We start from the raw sequence: 23,191 nt of genomic DNA, 5'->3' as shown, positions 1-23,191 counted from the left end.
CAATTCATTCATTCGCTGCTAGAGAAGAAGGTTGTGCACGGATTATAGTATGGACTCTCAAAGGTGGTACACGGTGCTCTTGGATGCAGCTGGTTTCTCCTGTGGTTTGCGTGGCAAAGCTGAACCTTATGCATAGATTTGTCGTACAGTTTGTACGGGCAAGAGAAGGGGTTCGAGCTGGCCAACTACAAAGCTCATGTGGGCTGTTTGTAAGGGTTTGGGCTGCGTGCACGGGCATTTGGGTTATGGATGCTTGGGGCAGATAATTAAGTTGACAATAGGTGGAGGAAGCTAGCAAGGAGTTGTGCATTGGCTCGTGGAAGAGTTTGGGTTTAACTCCGGGCTGGTAAAGGGTCCACACATGCTTTCTAGTGATTTCCCGTGAGTATTGGACTGTGTTCTTTTGGAGAGACTTGCTTGGCAGGATGGTTCACAATGAATGCTTGCAGTGGTTGTTCGTGCTTCTGAGCATCGTGGGTAGTTCAATTATGCTTTCACCCATTGTTTGGGTATTCCAGTGAGTCAATGGACACTTGTAGTTGGCTGGAGAGTGTGTGGTCCTGCAAGGGCTGCTAGTAACAGCTCGTGGGTTCTAATGCAAGTGTTTGCACTGAGAATGGATGCCTATGGTCACATGGGTGTGAGAGCAGGGCCCAGCAGGGCTAATGTTTGGAAATCTGATGCCTACTGAGAGTGGGAAGAGCACTGAATGCAAGTGGGTTCGAATTCATTTTGTATCGTATTTGTTGGCTTTGGCAAGTAACATGTTTCGTGTGGGAATATGTTTTTGGTTTCTCTAGGAGATGGGTCACATGCAAGCAGTGGTTGCTAGGCAGACGGCACATCTTGGTACAGCCTCGTTGCTCAATAGGCAGGGGTCAGGAATCCATGCTTGGGATGGGAAGTATCCGTAGAACCTCGAGAGGGATGGTACAGGTGTGACTGCCATAGTGTTTGCTGTGTTGTGGTGCCAGTTCTCTTATGGGAATCAAGTTGTGCGACCCATAGGGTGAGAGAGTATTGGTCATAGCAGTTGTGGACAGTGGAGAAAGTATGTGTGGATTTGTATGTGTGAGATGCTCAAGTATGTGTGGGTGTGTGGATTTGTATGTGTGAGAGCATACTTTTATACTATGGTCTACACCCACTGTTGGGCGCTTATGACGTTAGTGGGGATGTCATAGTAGCTAGTCCCTGCTATGCGTGATGGAGTTATGGTTTTCAATCTTATGAGTGACTCTCGTGAGATTGAAACTGCACTATGTTGTGTTTTTAGAGGATGAGTTTGGGAATGTTCCTGGATTCATCTAGGTATATATAAAAGCTCCTGTATGCTTTCTTTCTTTGCTTTGAGCAGATGGATGAGTATTGGAAACTAGTGACAGCTATGGGGAACGGAGTGGCTGAATGGGCTGCTAGTAATAGTTCCAGGCTGAGTGCAGTCAATCTGGAATAGAGATGGATTCTTATTGCCAGGTTTAGTGATAGCGGTGAACAGTAAGGGCTATGCAAGGTATGTGGATGCCCCAATTGTAAGAAGGAATGTATCCTTTATGTAGCCTAGATGTCAGGGCCTCTCACTTAATTAAAGAAATACCGGAAGTGTCTTTGTCTTGGTGCAGGGCACTATAGTTCCCAATCTGCTGGTTATACTTTTGTTGAATTGTTACTGTAACAATGTTGGCTGGTTACTTGTTAGTTTTACTGCCCTTTAATTTATTGAAGGCCGGTTTCATGGTTCCGCATCGCACTCCACAAATACTATTGCTTCCTCATGGTTTCCCTCTATATTGGAAGTTGTGACTCCAACACGATAGTGTATGTAGCACTTGTACATAGTTTGAATTCGTTTTTGGTGATTGTTTCGAATTTTCTCCTCTTAAGATTTGTTGAATGGATGTGTAGTTTATGTGGGTACACATGATTGTACAAGTGGATGTGGTTATACTTTGTTTTCATATGTCTATGTATTAATTATACATAGGTGAGAAGTTATATCATGTGTTTTTCATTACTATGGATTGTTCTTGATTGATAGGAAACACATCACTCTTGGGACGTGTTTCAATCGACATAATGATAGATACGATTGAAGGTACAGTTTTTCTCTTTTTGCAAAATTTTGCTTTGATTTCTGAATCATCAGCCATGTTGAATGGTTTTGGGTGTAGCAATGTAGTAAGAGAGCTAAAGATATAGATTAATCTTCTAAATAATAAGACCGATCAAGTTCTTGGAAAGGGAAGGTTCTTGAGAGGTTGCATAGGGGGCATTCATATCAAGTATTTAACATTTTCAGTACATATACAATCATATCAAGGTTTTTAAAACTAGTTAACACATACCTCCATAGAAAGCATGATAATCATAATGTTACCTTCCATGTTCTATTTATGCTCGGGTTGGAGTTATCCGTTTTTGGGAAGGTGGTTAGTGAGGAGGGAACATTAGGGTAGATAATTTTTCGTTTCTCTCATTAAAGATATTCTTTGTTATGCCAAGAGAACAAATTAAAAGGGGACACAAAGAATTGTATTGTGAACTGGAGAACTAGAAGCAGAAAAGCTACTAACTGAAAGCATGTTTAAAATGAACTATCTAAGAAGGTGAAGACATAGGAGATGACAACTTTGGACTCTCTTTTGATGATCTCTGAACATCTTCTCTATATTTCTCACGTAGCATAGATAGAACAGCGATCTCTTAGGCTTGTTGTAAAGGTTCCCCTGTGGAAGAAAAATTTTCTGCATTGCTGTCTTGAAGGTTTCAAACATCTTGAATACCTTTGGTGACATCTAACTTTAATTCCTCCGTGTATAAGTTTGTTAACGTGTGGGGTGCTCTTTGGCTCCAAGTCTTGGGCTGATCCATCTTCTTGCTCCTTCCTCCTTGTGTCCTATGTCCACTTTGGTTGGTATGTGCTATAGCGTTTGGAGAAGCTGACACGGTAATAACAACAAACACAAGCGCACACGCACACACTTTTTTTTTTGGGTTGAAATCTTTGATTGATTATATTATATGAGTAGCAACCTCAAAACAAGGTGCTACAATTACATCAACTGAAAATTGCTGTATATGCCAAAAAGACCTCATGATCTATGCAGCGGGTCTACAAGCAATTAAAGAAAGATTGCTGCACAGAACGCCTAAAAAAGCCAAACATAGAGAAAGTAGGATCACCAAAGACTTTACAATTCCTATATGTCCATAAAGTCCATAGTGCCCAGCAGCGAACCCAAACGAAGAAAAGATGATACTCCGGTCTGGATGGATGAAACCCAAATAGCCAGAAGAACTTCCCAAACGGAACAGATGGGAATCTCGATCGCGGACAATGCCAAAACAAGTGAGGCACAGTCTCCGAAGAAGCATAACATATGTGGCAAAGTGCAGGAGCAATGTCGATGAGCTAATAGCTGTCCAGATGGAAACACTCCCAAAAGAACTCAGCAAAGAAAACATGTTGCCGAAGCGGTACTTTATAGGCCTAAAGTTGCTGTAATCTTTTCCTCCACCACTTGGCTGGGCGATGCATTCGCCAACCAAAATCACCTCTCTTTGAAACCCAAGGTTGAGGCAAAAGGATTTTATACAATGCAGGTACAGTAATCTGAGATAGCCTCAAAGGACGAGAAGAGGACCTTGGAGAAGTCAAAGTCCAATCTTCCAGCCAGTCCTGGAGTTCCAAAAGAGGAATCGGAACAAAAGGCGAAAGCATAGAAGTAATTTATCGCCACAAAGGACGATAATGAGAGCCCAATCCATATGTAGTGGCTGCTAGAGAAAAGAGGAGCACAGTACTAGCATCATCTATAACATCAGCAACCGAGGTGATGCCTTTAAACGAGACAAAGTAGGAACGTTGAGGTTCCTGTAAAGCCAAGGGAGGCTGAAAGACTTTCGACTAGTGAATACTTTCAGCTCTCAAAGAATTCCCAAGCAAAGATTGCCGTCCATTCCATTCCAGATGAGAAAGAACATGCTTCCAGTCAAGAAGCAAGCGGGAAACAAAAGGGCAACGAGGCAAAGTGCCATCAGTGCAGCCAAAAAAGAAATCCCATTGATCGAGTTGCCAATGACCAAATGCAGAAATATTGATATGAGTGACCAGAGTCCTAATCATAAGAGCCCAAGGCTGATCACCTTGCAGAAATTGCAGCAATATTTTCCCCCTGTGGGTAAGAATATGCACATGAATATCCATGATGTTCAATCCACCATGCATCTTGGGAGAACAAATGTGATGCATCGAAAGTAGCTTGAGACTTTTTCTGCCATGTTTGGATCGCCAGAAGATTTCCATAAAGACAGACATGAAACATGTAAGATCTGCCTCAGTGTATTTGGCATATTCAATCCCAATAAGCATTGGCAATGTTATTTGTGATATGGCGACGTGGAACAAAGCCATATTGGAAGGGATGCAACCCATCATGCAAATAACTTTTAATCCGATCAACCACCATTTTGGCAATGATCTTGTAAATGACTGGCATGAGCGTGATTGGCCTCCAATCACCAAGTGAATCACGTAGCTGCTTCTTTGGAATCAGCTTGAGAAGACCCTTTTTCCATGACACAGGCATCTGCTGATTTTGCCATGTTGTATTTACCATTTGCAGCAAGATGAATTTAAGAAGATCCCAGAATGCAAGAAAGAATTCAACAGTGAGACCATCCCATCCTGGAGATTTCCATCTGCCACAGGATCTCAGTGCATCAGACGATTCTTTTTCAGTGAAGGGATGTTCAAGTTCCAAAGCTTGAGCATCAGACAGAATTGGATGAACATGCTGCAAAAGAAGCTGATGTGCAAACACGACTGGAGGAGAAAGAGTATCCACATGCCCAAAATGAGTGGAGAAGTGCTGCACACATAAATCAGCAAGCTCTGAACGAGATGTTGACCAAGAACCATCAGGCATCCGGATTGGACAGATATTGGCAGCCTGTCTTTTTTTTTTTTTTTTTGTAAAAAAGAGACTTCTATTAAGTATTAAAGAAAACCGTTAGAGCAAGCTCCATACGGGAATACGGGATACACCTTGCAATGCATGAAAAACTCAAGAGCCAAAAAGAAAGGATTGGGGCTTATAGTGCCATCTCAATCCGGTAGCAACCTCAGAGAAAAAGGGAGAACCCCTCCAAACTTGAAGAAATACAGTCCTCCTAGAAGAGGCTGCCCGTGAAGGGCCTTGCATGCTAGCCCATATGGCTATCAAAGTGTGAACCGTGTCACTCCAAATACCCGTGAACACCTGTGATGGGTGTATCTGGGTGTCATCCAAGGCCTCTGTGCATCTGGATCTCCAAATGTGCCAAGAGGAAATGCTAGCCAAAATCTCCCAAGAGGTGTCCACACTGAAACATGTGAAGCTCTGAAAGGAATATGTGGTACATCTTGAAGAGAGCAGGGCTCTATCACATGTCGACGGATCGAGAGTGCCCAAGAAGAAGGCTCACCCTCATAAAATACCTGGGGCCCAGTAAGGGATAACCATGCGACCGAGCCCCAAGTCATGAAGAAAGGGGAAGTATGAAAAATGCTGAGTATCCGAGCAACTCCTTTCCAAACAGTCCTCGCTTGATTGCAGTCCCAAAGGCAATGTCGCATTGACTCCTCTGTAGAATGACAGCGAGGGCAAGTGGAATCAGCCCCAAATCGTGATCTCCACAGTCATTACAATCCCTCCATGAATAGAAAGCCAAAAGAAAAGAGTGATCTTTCTATTTCTGAGGGATTTCGAGAGCCTCCTCCAGAAATTCCTACGCAAATCTGCGGTGATGAAGAACAGCAGCCTGTCTTTTTTTTTTTTCCATGAAAAAGACTTCTATTAAGTAAGAACAAAAACCCGCGAGAGCAAGCTCAAAGCGGAATACAGCCTGTCTTTTGTAGTATAAACTCTTTAAAAATTGCTTGGAAGAGCAGCCTTTATCCAAAAAAGCCCGTTGTCTGGATCGGGTTTCCCATTTAGCAAGCTTTCTGCGATCATTAGCTTGAAGAGAGAATTGAGCCTGACATAAGAGCATGCTTTCCTCTGAAGACAAAGGGCGAAGATGAGCAAGCTCAGTCAAACTCTGATAAGTAAATTTGGCATGTGCTACAGTCTCCCTTGTGGCTTGCATATAGGATTTGCCATAATCCCGAATAACTGCTTGCATCCGAGCAATAAAAGCCTGCCAGGCATAATCCAAACCAATGTGTATCTGACGAGAGAGGCTGAATAGCATCAGAGACAAAGGCTTTAAAGTCAGCATGCTCCAGATAACTATTATTAATCAGCAAAAGCCTTCGGCAAGGCAATCTATCAGTGGGAAATTCATGTAAGGAAAGCCTCAACCAAAGAGGAGCATGATCCGATATGATCAACCCGAATTTGACAAGTAAAGGCATCACAATGCTGTGGATCAACTTGATACCATCTGTCCAAGCATGCCCGATAAGAAGATTGAGCATTATGTTGAAAGGTATAGCCCGGAAGCATGGGCTGTAATTCCTTCTAGAGATCAACCAGGCGCAACTAAAGCAAAAAATCAGACCATGCCTGTGTTTCAGAAGCCAACATATGAGTGTGGCTTGAGGTGTTGTCACCTGATTGAGGGACATTATTAAAGTCACCACAAATGAAGGCATATTGTCGCCATGGATAGCTATGCATGGCAGCTCAGATCAAAGCTCTATCACGAGAAGATTGGGGGGCATAAACCGATGCAAATTCAAAAATTTCCCCTTGAACAAGGCATTGAATAATAATCCATCTACCATGGCGATCATTGAGAGCCACAATAGGTTGAAGGTCATGCTTTACCAAAAAAGCCACACCAGAAAAGGAGTGCTCTCCAGCATAGAAGATATCATAACCAGCAAAATGGTCTATCTGACCAGCATACATACGCTGATTATGCTCTTGCAAAGCAACTATATCATGCTGCAATTGCCTGATATACATCCAGACCAGTTTCCATTTGCGACCATCACACATTCCTTGTACATTGAGAGTAACACACTTCAGATGATCAAGCATATTTATAGTTATGGGACATGTATCTACAGCAACTAACGGACTGTCTACGTCTGCATTTCCACCTCAATGTCCGGGCCTCTACCCTGGGATGAAGCATCAGCTTGAGGAGAGGACAAAAGTGCAGCAACTTCTTCTTCAGGAAACAAGGTCCGATTTGCAGTCACAGCAGCCCAAGTCAAGCCAACACCAGAGTTTTGAGCAAGTGTTTTCCCATGAGAGGATGCACCACTCCAAGTCCAAGAAGGCAAAGGTCGCCTGGGGGAGATTACTTTGCGAGGAGTTTGCCATCCATTAGTCAAAAAATTTTCCCCCTTCCCCTGAGGTGGAGAGGACAAAGGCACAGGAAAAAAAGCATTACCATTTGAGACAGTCGAGGCTTTGCCTTTGTCTTGAACAGAGAAAAATCGTTTGACCCCTTTGTTTTTTACCACAGAAGAGGCATTTGCATTCTTATTCAAAGGCTGAACCATTTTAGCTTGCACTGGCATCCGTGGAGCTTGGGAAGGGCATTGTGAAGCCATGTGCCCAAATTGCTTGCATTCAAAACAAGCACTTGCAAACAGCCCCCACTTGAGCTTGTAAAAGACACTCCCCATGGAAACATTATTCACGGTAACTGAATATGAAGCTAGAGTGGGATGATCTGTATCTCACAAAATGCAGAAGCGTTTCGTCCATTGGGTCGCAGTGGACATACCACCTTACCGGGGGAAGCTGGAATTTTAGGTAGAAGAGAAGACAAGCATTGAGGAAAATTCCCAACTTTTACCCAAACAGGGCAACGATGCCGAATCAATGCCTGATAATCCCGGGTGGGAGACCAGGGCATGACATGAACCATCTGCTAGCCAAAGAAGAGAGGAGAGTGCTCCAGCAAAACCTGACGGTGCTCCTCATCAGCCATGATGATCTCAAAAAAGCCCCTCGCTGCATAATGAACTTTTTTAACATAAGAACCACCCAAGGTTCGAGTCAACCAATTTCCAACATTTGCTGCAGCAGGCATCCGTCCTGGGAAGAAATTTATAATGGCATGCTTTGCATACTCCTTAACTGGATCAAAGATATCATCCACTTCCACCATAATGCCAGTGGTGGGAAGTGGATCTTTCCAACCTTTGCGGGTGTCTTCAAACCCTTCATGCATAACCTCATAAACAAGCTGAGCGTCATGAAGGGAATCATCTGAATCCATCAACTGTGTTGGAAACCGACTTGTCTTTGTGAAAAGTTTTCTCATAGGAATAATCCGCCATTCAAGTCAAGGAAAAGGCTTAGAAGCAGCAAAGCCTTACAAGGAGCAAAGCACGGCATGTACAACAGCAGCAGAATCTGTATGGACAACAATACAGATGAATTTGTACGAAAATCTAATAGTACGAATTTTCAAACATTACGGATTTTTTGACTATACGGACGAAATTGTACAGAATTACTGATTGTACGGATGAAACTGTACGGATTTTTCTAACTGTACCGACAGAATTGTACGGAATTTTTGACTGTACGGACAAAATCGCACGGGTTTTTCCTAGCTTTACGAACAAAATCGTACGGATTTTTGATAGTACGAAAAAAATAAAAATATAAATATAAATATATTTTGAATTTTCAGACAGAGCGTACGGACACAAAATAGGCGTCAAACGAAACCTCGAGGGCATCAAACTGAGGGAGCAGCTGTAGCGTGGGAGCACGAGGGCTAGCACGGAATCTCACCTCCTCACACACTTTTTTTTTTTTTTTTTTTTGGGTGAAACCAGTAACTATAAAATTAACATGAAATCAATGTACATGACATTAGACTCCAAAAGAGAGCCTAATGGAAGAACCACACACACACACACAACCACTTTTTTCACACACTTTTTTTTTTTTTTTTTGGTGAAACCAGTAACTATAAAATTAACATGAAATCAATGTACATGACATTAGACTCCAAAAGAGAGCCTAATGGAAGAACTCAAAAACAGTGAGAAAACACTTCAAGGCTAGTAGCATCCAAGTCCCTCGCAGCATAACTATCATATAAAGATTGCTTGAGGGACATTCTGAAGAAAGCATATGCCTGAGGAAACTATTGTCCCATCCTAAAATGCAATCTCTGTGTCCAAATAGTCCATAGTACCCAAAAACGAGCCCAGTGAAAGAAAAGGAGGAATGGAGACATCTGAGATGAGAAGCATCCAAACATCCAGAAGAGTTTCCCGAATCTGATAGAGGGAAACCGGAGCCGCAGCAAATGAGAGACATGAGTGATCAATATCCGAGAGTGCGGGCAAGACCATAACAAATGGGGAACTATCTCATGGTGATGAGAGCAACGGGGGCAGGAAGAAGAAGCAATACGACGTGCTTCCAATTTCACCCCAATGGAAAAAGCTCCCACTATACATCTCCATAAGAAAAGCCTTTGTTTCAATGGCAATTTTGTTAGAATTATAGATATAATTCAGCAGTGACCAATGTGATATAATAAGCTAGTTAGGGGCACTTTTCCCTCTTTAAGAGGTTTTTCCCCCTAACCGCAGTTAGTTCACTAACTATGGTTAGTGACTACTAAGGTTTTGTCACTAAGACAAAACCTTATCTTTCTCACTTTGAGTTGTACTCTTTTCATTCTATTCTATTGCAACTACGTCTTCAGCTTCCAAGCTTCCTACTCTCTCACTCCCTCTTGCTCTCACTCATTCTCTCTTTCCTTCATTTGGTATCAGAGCAGGTCCAAGAGCTTTGAGCTCCTTGCTCCCTTCAGTTCCAACGCTCAGCCTCGAGTTTTAGTCTGCTCCAATCTGTCCGTACAGTCCGTACGACTGTACGGAATCCTGACGCAAAGTGTCGCCATCTGCCACCGTACATCGCCGTACAAGTGTCGCCATCTGCCGCCGTACATCGCCGTACAAGCTCCGTACGTTTCGCCATCTGCCACCGTACAGCGCTCTGCTTCCGTACCTGCGCGCCGTACAACATCCGTACTTGTTTGTCGTACAGCTCCCATATCTGCTCGACGTACCTGCGCAGGAAGCCGTACAAGGTTACCGTACAGCTCCGCACTTCAGAGCTGTACATCGTCACCAGTCCTGTACCGCTCTTGCTTCCCGTACTGTACGGTCAGTTCCACAATTACCATACAGTTTGTACAGTCTGTACGTGCAGATCTACACCGGTTGCTGTTAGCCTCGGGTGTTCTTTGACAGGCTTCTCTTGCAGAAAACTACAGTTTGGTGCAGTTGTTTTGGAGTACATTTGGGGCATTTTGCATATTGCAGCCATTGCAATCATTGTGCAATTTTGGAGCTACATCTGGAGCAAAATTAAAAATCTAGTTTAAAATTTGGGGCTTTTGTTTTCAAATTGCAGATTTGGGGCTTTTTGTAAATTTGCCCCTTTCTGGCTGCAATTTCTAGCCACAAATTGGGGCTTTTGTGTTGGGAGAGCATTTTTTGGAGTACTCAGTACATACTGCCTTTCTTGGAGTGTTTGGAACACTTTTGGCAGATTTTGGAGAGTGTTTGATGCTTGGACAGATTTCTGACAGCTCAAGTACAGAAATTTAAGTTGCATATACAGCCCGTGCTTGGCTGTGTTTTTGGGAGTTGTGCATTTTATTCCCAGTAAGGGAATTCAGCTTTGTATCTGCTTCAATCTCTTTCTCAGATATGGCCCATCAAAATCAGAATGAGTTCCAGTTCGGTGGTCTTTCACAGGAAGACAAGTTGGATGGTACCAACTACTCCCTCTGGAGTTTCATGGTACGTAATATTCTGATTTCTCGAAATTTATGGGATTATGTCAATGGGGATGAAATCCGACCAGCAGACATTGCACCTGCTACCCCTCCTCAGCAAGGAGGTGGAAGAGGTCGTGCACAGGGTGCAGCTGCAGGACAAGTTGTTGGTGCATCTACAGTCAATACTCCAGAGCAAAAGAGATGGGATTCACGGGATGCCTTAGCCTTGTCATGCATCTCTCTTTCAGTGAAAAGATCAATCATTCCGCATATCCGGTCGTGTAAGACCTCCAGGGCAGCGTGGGATATTTTGGAAAGCATGTATGCAGCACGGAATGATGCCAGGGTATCTTTCTTAAAAAGAGAGTTGAGCAATACACATATGGAGGAGGGTGACTCCATGTCAGTTCACCTCACAAAGCTACAGGATCTCAGAGAGCAGTTGTTAAACATAGATGAAATTATTCCTGATTCAGAGATGATTACAACCACTCTGAATTCTCTTCCTGAGTCTTATCTCAGCTTTCACACTTCGCTGAATTTATCATTGAGGGGGGGTGCAAATCCTCTCACTTTTCATGAGTTGATAGGACTTCTGCTTCAGGAAGAGCAGACCAGGAAAAATTTGGCTTCACGTGCAGGTGAACAAGCCATGCTCTCAAAATTTAAATAAAAAACAAAGGGACAGGCAAAGACAACAGCAAATCAGCCTTCCAGTGGGTCAGGACAGCCTTCACAAAAGGCTAAAAGTGATGCAAGTAAGCCCAAAAAGAAGGGTTTTTGTCACTACTGCAAAAAGCCAGGTCATCACATAGCAGAATGCAGGAAAAGGATTGCAAAAGAAAAGAAAAACAGCTCAGGAATGGCTGTTTCAGATTCAGCACCTTGTGCATCTGACAGTGGGGATGCTGCAGCCAACTTTGTTGGTCAAGATTATGCCTTATTATCTTGCATTTCTGATTCTAGGTTGGCTGTTCCAGATGCTCGGGATAGTACAGCCTCTTGCAGTGATGATACATATGCTTTTTTGACTTGCAGTTTTGACTCTTCTACAGATGCATCTGCTTTCAGTGTTAATGAAACACTGAATACATGGTATTTTGACAGCGGTGCATCCAAGCACATCACTTCTAGGAAGTGTCTTTTTACTTCCCTGCATCCACCTCCTGTTGGTAAGAAAGTCACTTGTGCCAACAACTCCTCATATTCAGTACGTGGCACAGGAGAAGTTGAGCTCACTGCAATTGATGGCTCAATTTTCAGACTTTCTGATGTCTTATATGTGCCTCTCATAACCAAAAATCTCCTTTCAGTGTCCACTCTTAACAGAGGGGGATTTCAGGTCATCTTTGAGGATGACAAATGTGCTGTCCGAGACAGGGAAGCTAACTATGCCTTAATGTTATCTGGTACTCTGCTGCGTGGGCTTTTTCAGCTTGATATTTTTGAGAAAAGAGCAGCTCATGCTTTGGCAATTTCTACCCCTACAGTTGCCATGCAAAATGCAGAATTATGGCATGCCAGATATGGCCACATGCATTACAACAGCTTAATGACACTTCAGAAATTTTCAATGGTTGATGCATTGCCACCTCTTGAGATATCTCCTCCACATGCCTGTGAAGGGTGCATTTTAGGTAAAATGCATAGATTTCCCTTCAAGAAGGATGGTTCAGTTAAAGCTGTTCGCAAATTGCAGCTTATACACAGTGATGTCTGTGGTCCCATGAGGACTCCGTCATTGGGTGGTCATCTCTACTTTGTCACATTTATTGATGACTACTCCAATTTTACTTGGGTTTATGGGCTGAAAAAGAAATCTGAAGTGTTCACAGTGTTTAAACACTTTTCAGCCATGGTTGAAAATGAAACCGGGCTCAAGATACAGACATTACGCACGGATAGAGGTGGGGAATACCTATCTGCAGAATTTGATGCTTTCCTCAAACAAAAGGGTATTGTGCATCAGCTCACAGTCAGGCTGACCCCTCAGCAAAATGGCAAAGCTGAGAGGAAAAATAGAACCCTCATGGAGATGGACAGATGTATGCTGAAAAGCAAACACATGCCTCATAAATTCTGGTTAGAGGGTTTGATGTGTGCCAATTACATTTTGAACAGGGCTCCCACTAAGGCTTTAAAAACAAAAACTCCTTTTGAGGTCTGGAATGACAGGAAGCCTTCAGTGGATCACTTCCGAGTCTTTGGATGCCTTGCCTATGCACATGTGCCAGTTGAATTTAGGCACAAATTGTCAGATAAAGCCATCAAATGCATATTTGTTGGATACAGTGCAGAAAGCAAGGGGTATCGTCTCTACAATCCTGCTACACGCAAAATCATTGTAAGTAGAGATGTGATATTTTCTGAAAATTCAGCTCACACTCAGGCTGATTTTCAAATGCCTTCATCTTCAGAAGATGTCTTTCAAGGGTTGCTACCCATTGCTTTGGGTTCCCCTGCTGATTTTTCTGATCCAAATCATAATTTACAGCAACCTTCAAATGCTTCAGTTCCGCCACAGGATGTCATGCCTCCTCCACAGGCAGTGGAACAAGTGGTGCAGCAAGAAATTGCTGACATACATGCAGCAAAAACAGTCCCAAACTGGCTGTTACAGACTCTCCGGGAGAGTAAACTTGATGCTCCGTTACCTGGCAGGACTCGCAGTGCAGCAAGGCACATGGAAGGTGCTAATTCAGTGGAATCAGCATATGCAGGTACTCTCCTTGATGAAGAGGAGCCTGCCACATTTGAAGACGCAAAAGGTAATGTGCATTGGATGAATGCCATGCACGATGAATTGCAGTCCATTGCTAAAAATCAGACTTGGGATGTTGTGGACTTGCCACAGGGTAAACATGCTATTGGCACACGATGGGTATTTAAAGTCAAACGGAAGCCAGATGGCTCCATTGACAGATATAAAGCCAGGCTGGTTGCTAAGGGCTATGCTCAGAAAAAGGGCATAGATTATGAGGAGACTTTTGCTCCTACATCCCGGATTACCACCATCCGATCAGTAATTGCAATGGCTGCCCATTTTGAGTGGAATGTTCATCAGTTGGACATAAAAACAGCCTTCTTAAATGGGGACTTGCTGGAAGAGGTGTATGTCAAACCACCTCCGGGCTTTGAAATTACAGCAAATGCACTTCAAGTATGCAAGCTTAATAAAGCTTTATATGGGCTGAAACAGGCCCCTCGTGCATGGTATGCCAAAATACATGCCTTTTTGACCAGCAAGGGGCTGCACAATAGTCCTACTGAGAGCACCCTCTACATCAAGATGGATGGGGGGGAAATCTTAGTCATCCTTCTTTATGTTGATGACTTACTGCTCACAGGGTCCAATGAAGACAAAATTGCAGATTTCAAAGCTGATTTGCAGACCAACTTTGACATGTCAGATTTGGGGCTGCTTCACTTTTATTTGGGGATCCAGTTCTCTCATGAGAAACGTGGCACTGTTATGTCTCAGTCCAAGTATGTTCAAAAACTCTTGGACAGATTTAACATGCAAGAGTGTAAGCCCATATCCACTCCTATGGAACCGGGACTGAAACTCACAATGCATGATGCAGGAGAATCAGTTGATGCCACACTTTACAGTCAAGCTGTTGGATGCCTCATATATCTCTGCAATACTAGGCCTGATATTCAGTTTGCAGTATCTCAAGTGAGCAGGTACATGCACAGCCCCAAAACTATGCATTGGCAGGCAGTTAAGCGCATCTTCCGTTATTTGCAGGGCACCAAGTCTTTTGGCTTACTATTTCCCAGGGGGGGTGACTTGCAAATGCATGCCTACAGTGATTCAGATTGGGCTGGTGATTATGACACCAGGCAGTCCACTAGTAGCAATTGTTTCTTTTTGGGTAAATCTTGCATTTCATGGCTGAGCAAGAAACAATCTATCTTGGCTACCTCATCATGTGAAGCTGAGTACAGGGCAGCTTTCACAGCAACAGTTGAATGTGTCTGGCTGAGACGTTTATTTGCTGATCTTCATCTGTCCTTGGAGGGTCCTTCTCCAATTCTCACTGATAGTCAGAGTGCCATTGCAGTGGCAAAGAATCCAGTGTTTCATGCTCGCACGAAACACATTGAGGTTCACTATCACTACGTCAGAGAGAAGTTGCATGCAGGAGAGATCAGTATGATCTTTGTGTCCACACATGACAACGTTGCAGATATTTTCACCAAAGCACTACCACGTGAGAAGTTTGAGGCATTTCGCAGTGCCCTGAACTTATATCCATTTGGTGATTGATCAGCCTTGTACATGACATTGGCACTGCAGGGGGGTGTTAGAATTATAGATATAATTCAGCAGTGACCAATGTAATATAATAAGCTAGTTAGGGGCACTTTTCCCTCTTTAAGAGGTTTTTCCCCCTAACCGCAGTTAGTTCACTAACTATGGTTAGTGACTACTAAGGTTTTGTCACTAAGACAAAACCTTATCTTTCTCACTTTGAGTTGTACTCTTTTCACTCTATTCTATTGCAACTACGTCTTCAGCTTCCAAGCTTCCTACTCTCTCACTCCCTCTTGCTCTCACTCATTCTCTCTTTCCTTCAAATTTAGCTTTCCAAATTTTCTTGAGTTTTGATTGCCACCAAGATAAAGGCCTATCCAAATTCCAAAGAGTGTTGCCATGCTTATCAATCCATGGCGGTGGAAGAAGAAATCTGTAAACCATCGAGAATGTCAAATTATGCATTGAAAGTGAACAGGTAGCAGGAGACAAGGAAGTCAGATTCCAGTCCAGTAATCTGTCCTGTACAAACAGCGGAGGAACAGGAACAAATGGCTGCAACATAGTTGTAAGTATTCTCCAAATGGGCCTATGATGCAGACCCAAGGGGAATGTCCTGCAAGCTTGTGGAAATGAAAGCACATAACCATGTTGATCCACTACATCTCCGGCAAATCTTATGCCCAATTTCATAAGATTATATGCTTTAATAGGTGCCTGTAAAGCAAGAGGTGATTCAAACACCTTGCTCCAATGGATGCTTTCCAAACGAAGAGAATTACCATGATGGGAGGAAGCACCTGACCATTTAGCATAAGAGAGAATTCTCTTCCAATCACGAATAAAAGCAGTGGAAACAGGACAGCCAGGAATTTTCCCCTGAAATGTAGTTATGACTGCTTCCCAGTGATCTGTAATCCAATGCCCATATGCGTGAGACCTCATGTTTCCACACATAGCTGCTAACATAATAGCCCATGGCTGTTTTTGCTGAAAAAAATCAGCAATCATAGTGCTCTTTCTTGCCAACATATGAAATTGAAGATTGAGAATATTCAGTCCCCCATGAGTCTTAGGAGAACAAACAGATTGCATGGGAAGTAGTCGCAAAGCCTTTTTATGAGATTTACTTTTCCAAAATATCTCCATAGCCTGGGACATATAGGAAGCCAAATGCTTAAAAGACCAGTGAAGAAGAGGCAAATAAAATTGCACATATGCCATAATGATAGACTGTACTATCCGAAGTCGAACATGTAAAGGCCAAGTTGACAAGTGCCAGTATTCCAGCTTCTTGTTAATCTTTTGAAGCACCCATTTAAGCTGTTGTTGAGGGGTAATATTCCAGCCAATGGGATACCCTAAATGCCTCACAATGGTATGGGAAGAAATAATGTGGCCTGGCAAGAGAAGTGCGTGCCAATCAGCTTCTTTCAATGCTAGAAGATTCGATTTCTGAAAGTTGATATGCAGTCCAGCAGCTATGCCAAAATCATCCAACGTATGCATCAAACGAGAGAGGTCACGTTGAGAATTCCTGGGCATAAAATATGAATCATCAGCATATGCCTGTGCAAGAAATGGCTGTGCACCTGGAATTTGTAAGCCATGAAGCTGCCCAGTATCTACAAGATGGTCCATATGCAACAATAACGGATGAGTAGCAATGGCATACAGTAGCGAACTAAGAGGGCATCCCTGTCTCACTGAACGGGTCATAGTCCATGTCCTTGACAACCCACTACCAAGCAGACACTGCGCAGTGGCATGAGAATACAACCAGTAGATAACATGGACCAGCCGAGGGCCAAAGCCCAATCTATGCATAGTCTGAGAAATAAAATCCCAATGGACAGTATCAAATGCTTTCGCAATGTCCACTTGCAGAATGAGAACATCTTGTTTAGAATATTTGGCATACTCAATCGCAAGCAAAACATTGGAGATATTGTCAGTGATCTGCCTTCTGGAAACAAACCCATACTGCCTGGGATGAAGTCCTGCCTGCAAGATAAATCGAACCCTAAGGACGATCATTTTGGCAATGAGTTTGTAAATGACTGGCATGAGAGATATGGGCTGCCAATCAGCCATTGTCTCACACAACCTTTTTTTTGGGATCAATTTGACAAGGCCATGTTTCCAAGAAGGAGGAAGAGATTGTTCTGCCCAAGCATGATTGATCATAAGAAGAAGAGTGTCCTTGAGATCACCCTAAAATGCATGGAAAAATTCAGTAGTCAATCCATCCCAACCGGGAGAGCTGCTTTTACGTAAATGACTCAAAGCATCATCCAGTTCATTGAGCATAAATGGCTGCTCCAATGCATGAGCCTGTTCCCGAGACAATATAGGCTGAACATGCGTAAGAAATTGAGACGTAGCTGCATTCACTTGCATCGAATAATCAGGCTGCGGAGAAAAGAGATGCACATACTGCTGAGCATGCAAACAAATACCATCTGTCAAGTCGAGCCCAGTAATGAGTGAAAGCATTGTGACGGTATGTATAACCCATATCTCTATCCCTTGTTGAGAGCCATAAATCTTCTGCATGCAAGAAAGAAAGCATATCCTCCCAATGTCGAAGCTCAGTGGGGATCATGTGAGATCGATGAGTGGTGTTGTCTTGCATGGCAGGCGAGTTATTAAAGTCTCCACACAAAAAAGCATTAGACAGCCATGGATATTGCTTGAGGGAGGCCCACATTTGAGCTCTTATCGTAGAAGTTTGAGAGGCATAAACTGATGCTATTTCATAAAGATCGGCATGGCAAATGCATCTGATTACCATCCATCGACCCTGGGGATCATTGTAAGCAACCGTGGGCTGCATATCATGTTTCACTAGCATGCATACCCCCGAAAAGTGCATTGTACTAGCATAAAAGATGTCATAACCAGCAAAGTGGCCTTGCTGGCCAGCCAAGAAGTGTTGATTGTGTTCCTTTAAGGAAATTACATCGGGGTGCATTCTATGTACACAGTACCAAAAAAGTCTCCACTTATTGACATTGCAAAGACCTTGGACATTGTATGTAATGCAAGTAATTGAAGCAGACATAAAAGATATGTACAGTCGAACCGAGAAACATAGTAAAGGTACAAGGTGTCAGGCATCAGCCATGACATCGACATCCACCTGGCCTCGTGGATCAATAGCTCTATCGTCCTCATCATTGTCACATACAGGAATGCCTTTCTTGAGCACATCAACCCATAATCGAGAAGTCAGGCTATCAGCAGAGATAGAGGCCTGACCAGGGGTGGAAGTAGAGGCATCCCAATGCCGAGATTGTAACGGTCGTGGCTTAAGCGCAAATACCTTTTTGGGTTGCTGCCAGGCACCCATGGGAGAGGCATTAGATTCTGAAATTTTGCCCTTTCCCTTATCCTTTTGCTTGGCTGAAACATGGACCACACTCTCTTTGGAAAGAGCAGATTTAGATGTCACATTACCCAACTTGCTGGACCATAAGTTGGAGGGGTAGTATTTTCTGTAGCAATAGCCGTAGGTGGGAGCTGATGGAGGACTGCAGGACACTGTGAAGCTAGATGGCCAAACTTATGACAAGTAAAACAAGCACCTGCAAATACTCCCCATTTCAAGTCAAAATATTTTTCGCCCAAGGGAACATCCTCCACCTCTACCGCAATAGAAGGAGGGGTTGGGTGATCTGTATCCCAAAGAATACAAAACCGATTTCGATTACCCGATGGACGGGATGGGCATACAACTTGCCCCAAAGTAGCTGCTAGGCTAGGTAACTCAGCCCTCATATAGTCCGGAAAATCCACTACCTCAACCCATACAGGGCAGTGATGTCGAATGAGACCGTGATAATCCTTATTTGGCGACCATGGCATGACATGCACCATTTGTCTGCCATAGAATAGAGGGGACATCTCCAATATCTGCTAACGATATGAGGCATCCAAAAAGTGCACTTCATAAAAACCTTGAGAAGCAAAGTATACTCCTTCAACAAAGCAACCTCCCAACAAAGCCTGAACCCACTAAGCCACATCATTTGCAGAAGGTAACTTCCCAGGGAAAGAAATGATAACTGCTTGCTGAGAGAACTTCCGGAGAGGAGTGACCAATGAGGGCAGCTTCAACTTCTACCTAAGTGTCGGGGGAGGTTTGGCCCACTCCTTCCGGCTCTGGTGAAATTCATCCTTGAGCATATCGAAAACATAGTGAGCATCTTCAGAGGCTGAAGTAGACAATTCTACTTGTTGTCTTTTGGGGTCCCGGGAGAAGTCCTTCCGAGAATAACTTTTAATATGATCCTCCATGGAGGTAAGCAGGGCAGGATTGATACAGCGAAAGAAGAAGAGAGCAGACAGCCGGGGCCAATAATGGCCAAAGTCAGGACGAAAGAGGGCAGCAGGGGTTATGCACAGATATGAAACGGGTAATACACAGCAAAAGAGAGGAGAACAGATGGCAAGAAGAGGCGGACAGCAGCGGCTAGAGCAGGCGAGCAGCAGCGGGGCGACGTGGCTGAAGGAAGTTCTTGATGGTCGCAGGGGCAGAGCGGGCAGGCTTGATGGGCGCAGGCAGATGCGTGCAGGGTAGATGCTCACGGGCAAATTCGCGCAGGGAAGCAGCAGGCATATGCACGCAGGGCATGGGCAGCACCGTCTCTCTCCGCGGGCAGCAGCAGCAGCTCCGTCGATCAGCGCTCACACACACACACACACACACACACACACACACACACACCCCACACACAAACACAAACATAAATCTTCTAATTGGGCCGGAGGAAGATCTCCTTGGGCGTTTGCATCATGAAGGGATCGACGCAAGGAGGATCGCAAAAAACAATAAAGATCCACAGAGGAAAACCCATATAGGTGAGAGTTCCGGGCATGATATAATGACCATAAAGGCCAGTAGCGACACCATGTGAAAAAGTAATCATAGTCAGGTGTAGAGGCAGATCTCCCAAACAACCAAAACAGCCTGCCAAAAGAAACGCCAGGAAAGCGAGTATGGAGATAAAACCCTAATCTAGGAAGAAAATTTATGGGATGCAGGGGAACAAGATGGGCGAACCAATGATGCTATACGCCTAGCAGCCAAGAAAGAGTCCACCGGCAGTGTCCCTAACAAACAACGCCATAAGAAAAGCAGATGTGAGAGGAAGTTTACTGTTCCAAATGCAGCGAAGGCAAACCTTCCACCAGGCTAGAGGTTTGTCAAGATGCCAAATATGAAACCCACGCTCCCAAATCCATGGCTTTGGGAGTAAAAGAAGATAAGCATTTTTTGCAGTAAGATCTACAAATGAAAAGGTAGAATAACCTGGAATGCCTCGATCAAAATTTTAAATTCCATTAAAGAAAGTGTAGTAAACAGGCGGGGGATAGGCTGAAAAGGTTGCAGCATGATGGTGAGAATATGCCAAATAGGCCTATGATGCAATCCCAATCAAAATTGTCTCCTGGCCGGAGGGACAGAAAACAAGACGGGCTTTGTAACGGTCCATTGAACAATCGGCTTTCAGTTTGACATTGTATATCCACTTAGTTTCAGTAGAATTCTTGCCAGGAGGCAAGTCACACAACTCCCAAGTGTCATTCTGATGGATTGAATCCAATTCCACTTAATTGGCCTGCAACCAATTCAAAGGCATCCTTATGGCATAGTGGCTCTTCATTGGATGTTGTAGCAACCAATGCAGAAGCAACCAAATTACATGTTCTTTTCTGACAGCTGCTCTAGTACGGGCTGGCAGAGGAGCATCTTGTTTGATGTCTTTGAGAGTGTCAAACAGCCAACGGGGAAGTCTTTTGGGCTCCTGAATTTCAGCTCTATCTTGATCAATTGCCCTGTGCATAATATCCTGACCAATCGGAGGCATATTATGCTGTAAGTGTTGCTGATTTTCAGACTCCACAAGTGGCTGTAAATGACCATTAGGAGGTGGAGGAGCTCAAATGTGGCATCATCATGGTGGTCAAACTCAAACAAAGACATCAAGTTGTCAAAAATATCTGATGCTGATGCCTGAATTGTGGGCTGTTTTTGACAGTCCAGCAAAGGCATGGATGATGACTCATCAAAAACATCTCTACTAACAAAAGCTTTGCCCGTGCGGGGTTGGTAGAGCTTGTAGCCCTTGCTTTTTGAGTTGTACCTAATAAAAATGCATTTGACAACTTTGCCATCCAATTTTGTCCGTGTCTATGAAGGCACATGTGCACATGCTAAGCAACCAGAAGTCCTCATGTGAGAAATTTTGGGCTTATGGCCTATTGAAGTCTGATAAGGTGTGATTGATTTCAATGCCTTGGTTGGGCATCGTCCGTATTGACGTTGGCAATTTTCAGTCCACTTTCATTCTCTACTATATCAATAAAATGCTTAAAGCATGTGAAGACTTGAGATTTGGACTTTAGAGCAAAAATCCAGGTGTACCTAGTGAAGTCATCAATGAAAGTCACAAAATAGTAAAATCCACCTATGGCTGCAACTCTCATGGGGCCACAAACATCATTGTGAACCGAATACAACTTGCGGGGTGCACCAACTCTCCCACCATCCTTGGGAAATATAAAACGGTGCATCTTTCCAAGTAAATATGCTTCACAGACATGCTTTGAAGGCATATGCATCTTAGGAAGATCAACAAACCATATCTTATGTATGCAACTTTACTAAAACTCCGAAGTCAAGATGTCCAAACCTCTCATGCCATAAATGAGTATCTGCCATAGTAGAAGCATCAACAGCATAAGTATCTACATATGTCATATGCATCAAGTCTGTAAAGTCCTGTGCCAGTCAACACCATAGTACAAGCATGTGTAACATCATAGACTGCACACCTAACACCATAAAAAAGAACCTGATATCCACAGGTAGCTATGGCTGAAATGGATATGAGGTTTTTGCGGATGCCTAGAACATATAGTACTTACTAGACCACCAAATACTGAAGTAATGGCAACTTGCCCAATGCCTTTTATTGAATAATATTTGCACATGTAACTGTTCCCCCGTTTGGTGCATTTGCAAGTGAGCTGAATAACGTCCTTCAGGAAGTAATGTGCTTGCTAGCACCATTATCAAAGAACCATGCATTAGAACCATCATGCAGGCATCATGAATTGAAGGATTGTACTGACAAGTAACAAGAAAATCCCAATGTTGATCATGTGCAAAATTGGCTTTCTCATGCCTGTCATTTGGACTAGGAGCACCAGAAATTGCAAGACTTGACTCCTTCTTTTCAGATGCATTGTCTTCTTGCACTCAGTGATGTCATGCCTAGGTTTCCTTTACATCTCTTTTTCTTGTTCTTTCCACGAGAGGAATGACCAGCATGTGTATGAGTCGGCCTACCAGCTGAAACTTTTCCCTTGCCCTTGTTTCTATTATGAGTGGCAAAAGCTACGGTTAGTGGATAGAATAGGGTTTTGTCACTTAAACAAAACCCCTCACTCTTTCTTTGTACTTCACTCATTCCACTCTTCTATTCAGTACACTTACGTTTGCTCACACTCACTCTTGCTCATTGGTCGCCTTGCTCCCGGGAACATTTGGTATTAGAGCAAGTCCTTCGTGCTTGACCTCTTGCCTTCATCCTGCTCCGCTCCATCTTGCTCTAGCCTCCATTCCGTACAGTCCGTACGACTGTACGGATTTCGTACTAGCTGCTGTCCGTACCACCGCACGTTTTTGCCGTCGTCGTCCGTACCTGTTAGCGCCGTACGTGCAAACCGTACTCCTGTTGCATCAGTGCCATATAGCCATTCTTGCTGCTGCTGCATTCCGTACGATTGTTCGTGAACTGCGTCGTACTGTTGCATCCGTAGTCCGTACAGCAAGTCGTGTGGGCGTCTGTATAGTGCAGCGCTCCATATAAGTTGGCCGTACACTGTCCGTACCTTGTACGGAATCCGTACTGACAGTTCTATACTGTCAGTTCCGTACAAGTTGAAGGTGTCCATACACATTTGCAAGTGTTTTTGGCAGGCATTTGTGCATTGAGCCATTGTTTGGCTGTGGATTCAAGCTAGCATTTCTTTGTAGCAGGTGGAAATTTGTGGCTTTTGCAGGAGACCTGAAATTTGAGTGACATTTGGGGCTTCTGGTGAATTTGCCACAATTTGCCTTCTCCTTTAGTGCTAGGCTTTGTCATGGCTGAGTTTGCCCTT

At 43.7% G+C, this 23,191-nt stretch overlaps 1 protein-coding gene across 1 annotated transcript in view; it reads left to right on the top strand.

Moving 5' to 3' along the window:
- The window catches only part of LOC147886955 (peroxisomal fatty acid beta-oxidation multifunctional protein AIM1-like), an 88,051-nt gene that overhangs the window by 39,500 nt on the left and 25,360 nt on the right, over window positions 1-23,191 (top strand). Inside the window, exon 4 of the mRNA XM_087394905.1 lies at window positions 2,039-2,095. Within this exon, the coding sequence (XP_087251031.1) occupies window positions 2,039-2,095 (57 nt within the window). The remainder of the gene's footprint in view (window positions 1-2,038; window positions 2,096-23,191) is intronic.

The sequence above is a fragment of the Dipteris shenzhenensis genome, chromosome 23 (genome assembly GCF_047967505.1).
Source record: "Dipteris shenzhenensis isolate YYH24624 ecotype China chromosome 23, Dip_SZ_1.0, whole genome shotgun sequence".
Taxonomy (NCBI): domain Eukaryota; kingdom Viridiplantae; phylum Streptophyta; class Polypodiopsida; order Gleicheniales; family Dipteridaceae; genus Dipteris; species Dipteris shenzhenensis.
Note: the sequence above shows the minus strand (reverse complement) of the source record. Positions and strands in the feature narration are given on the sequence as shown.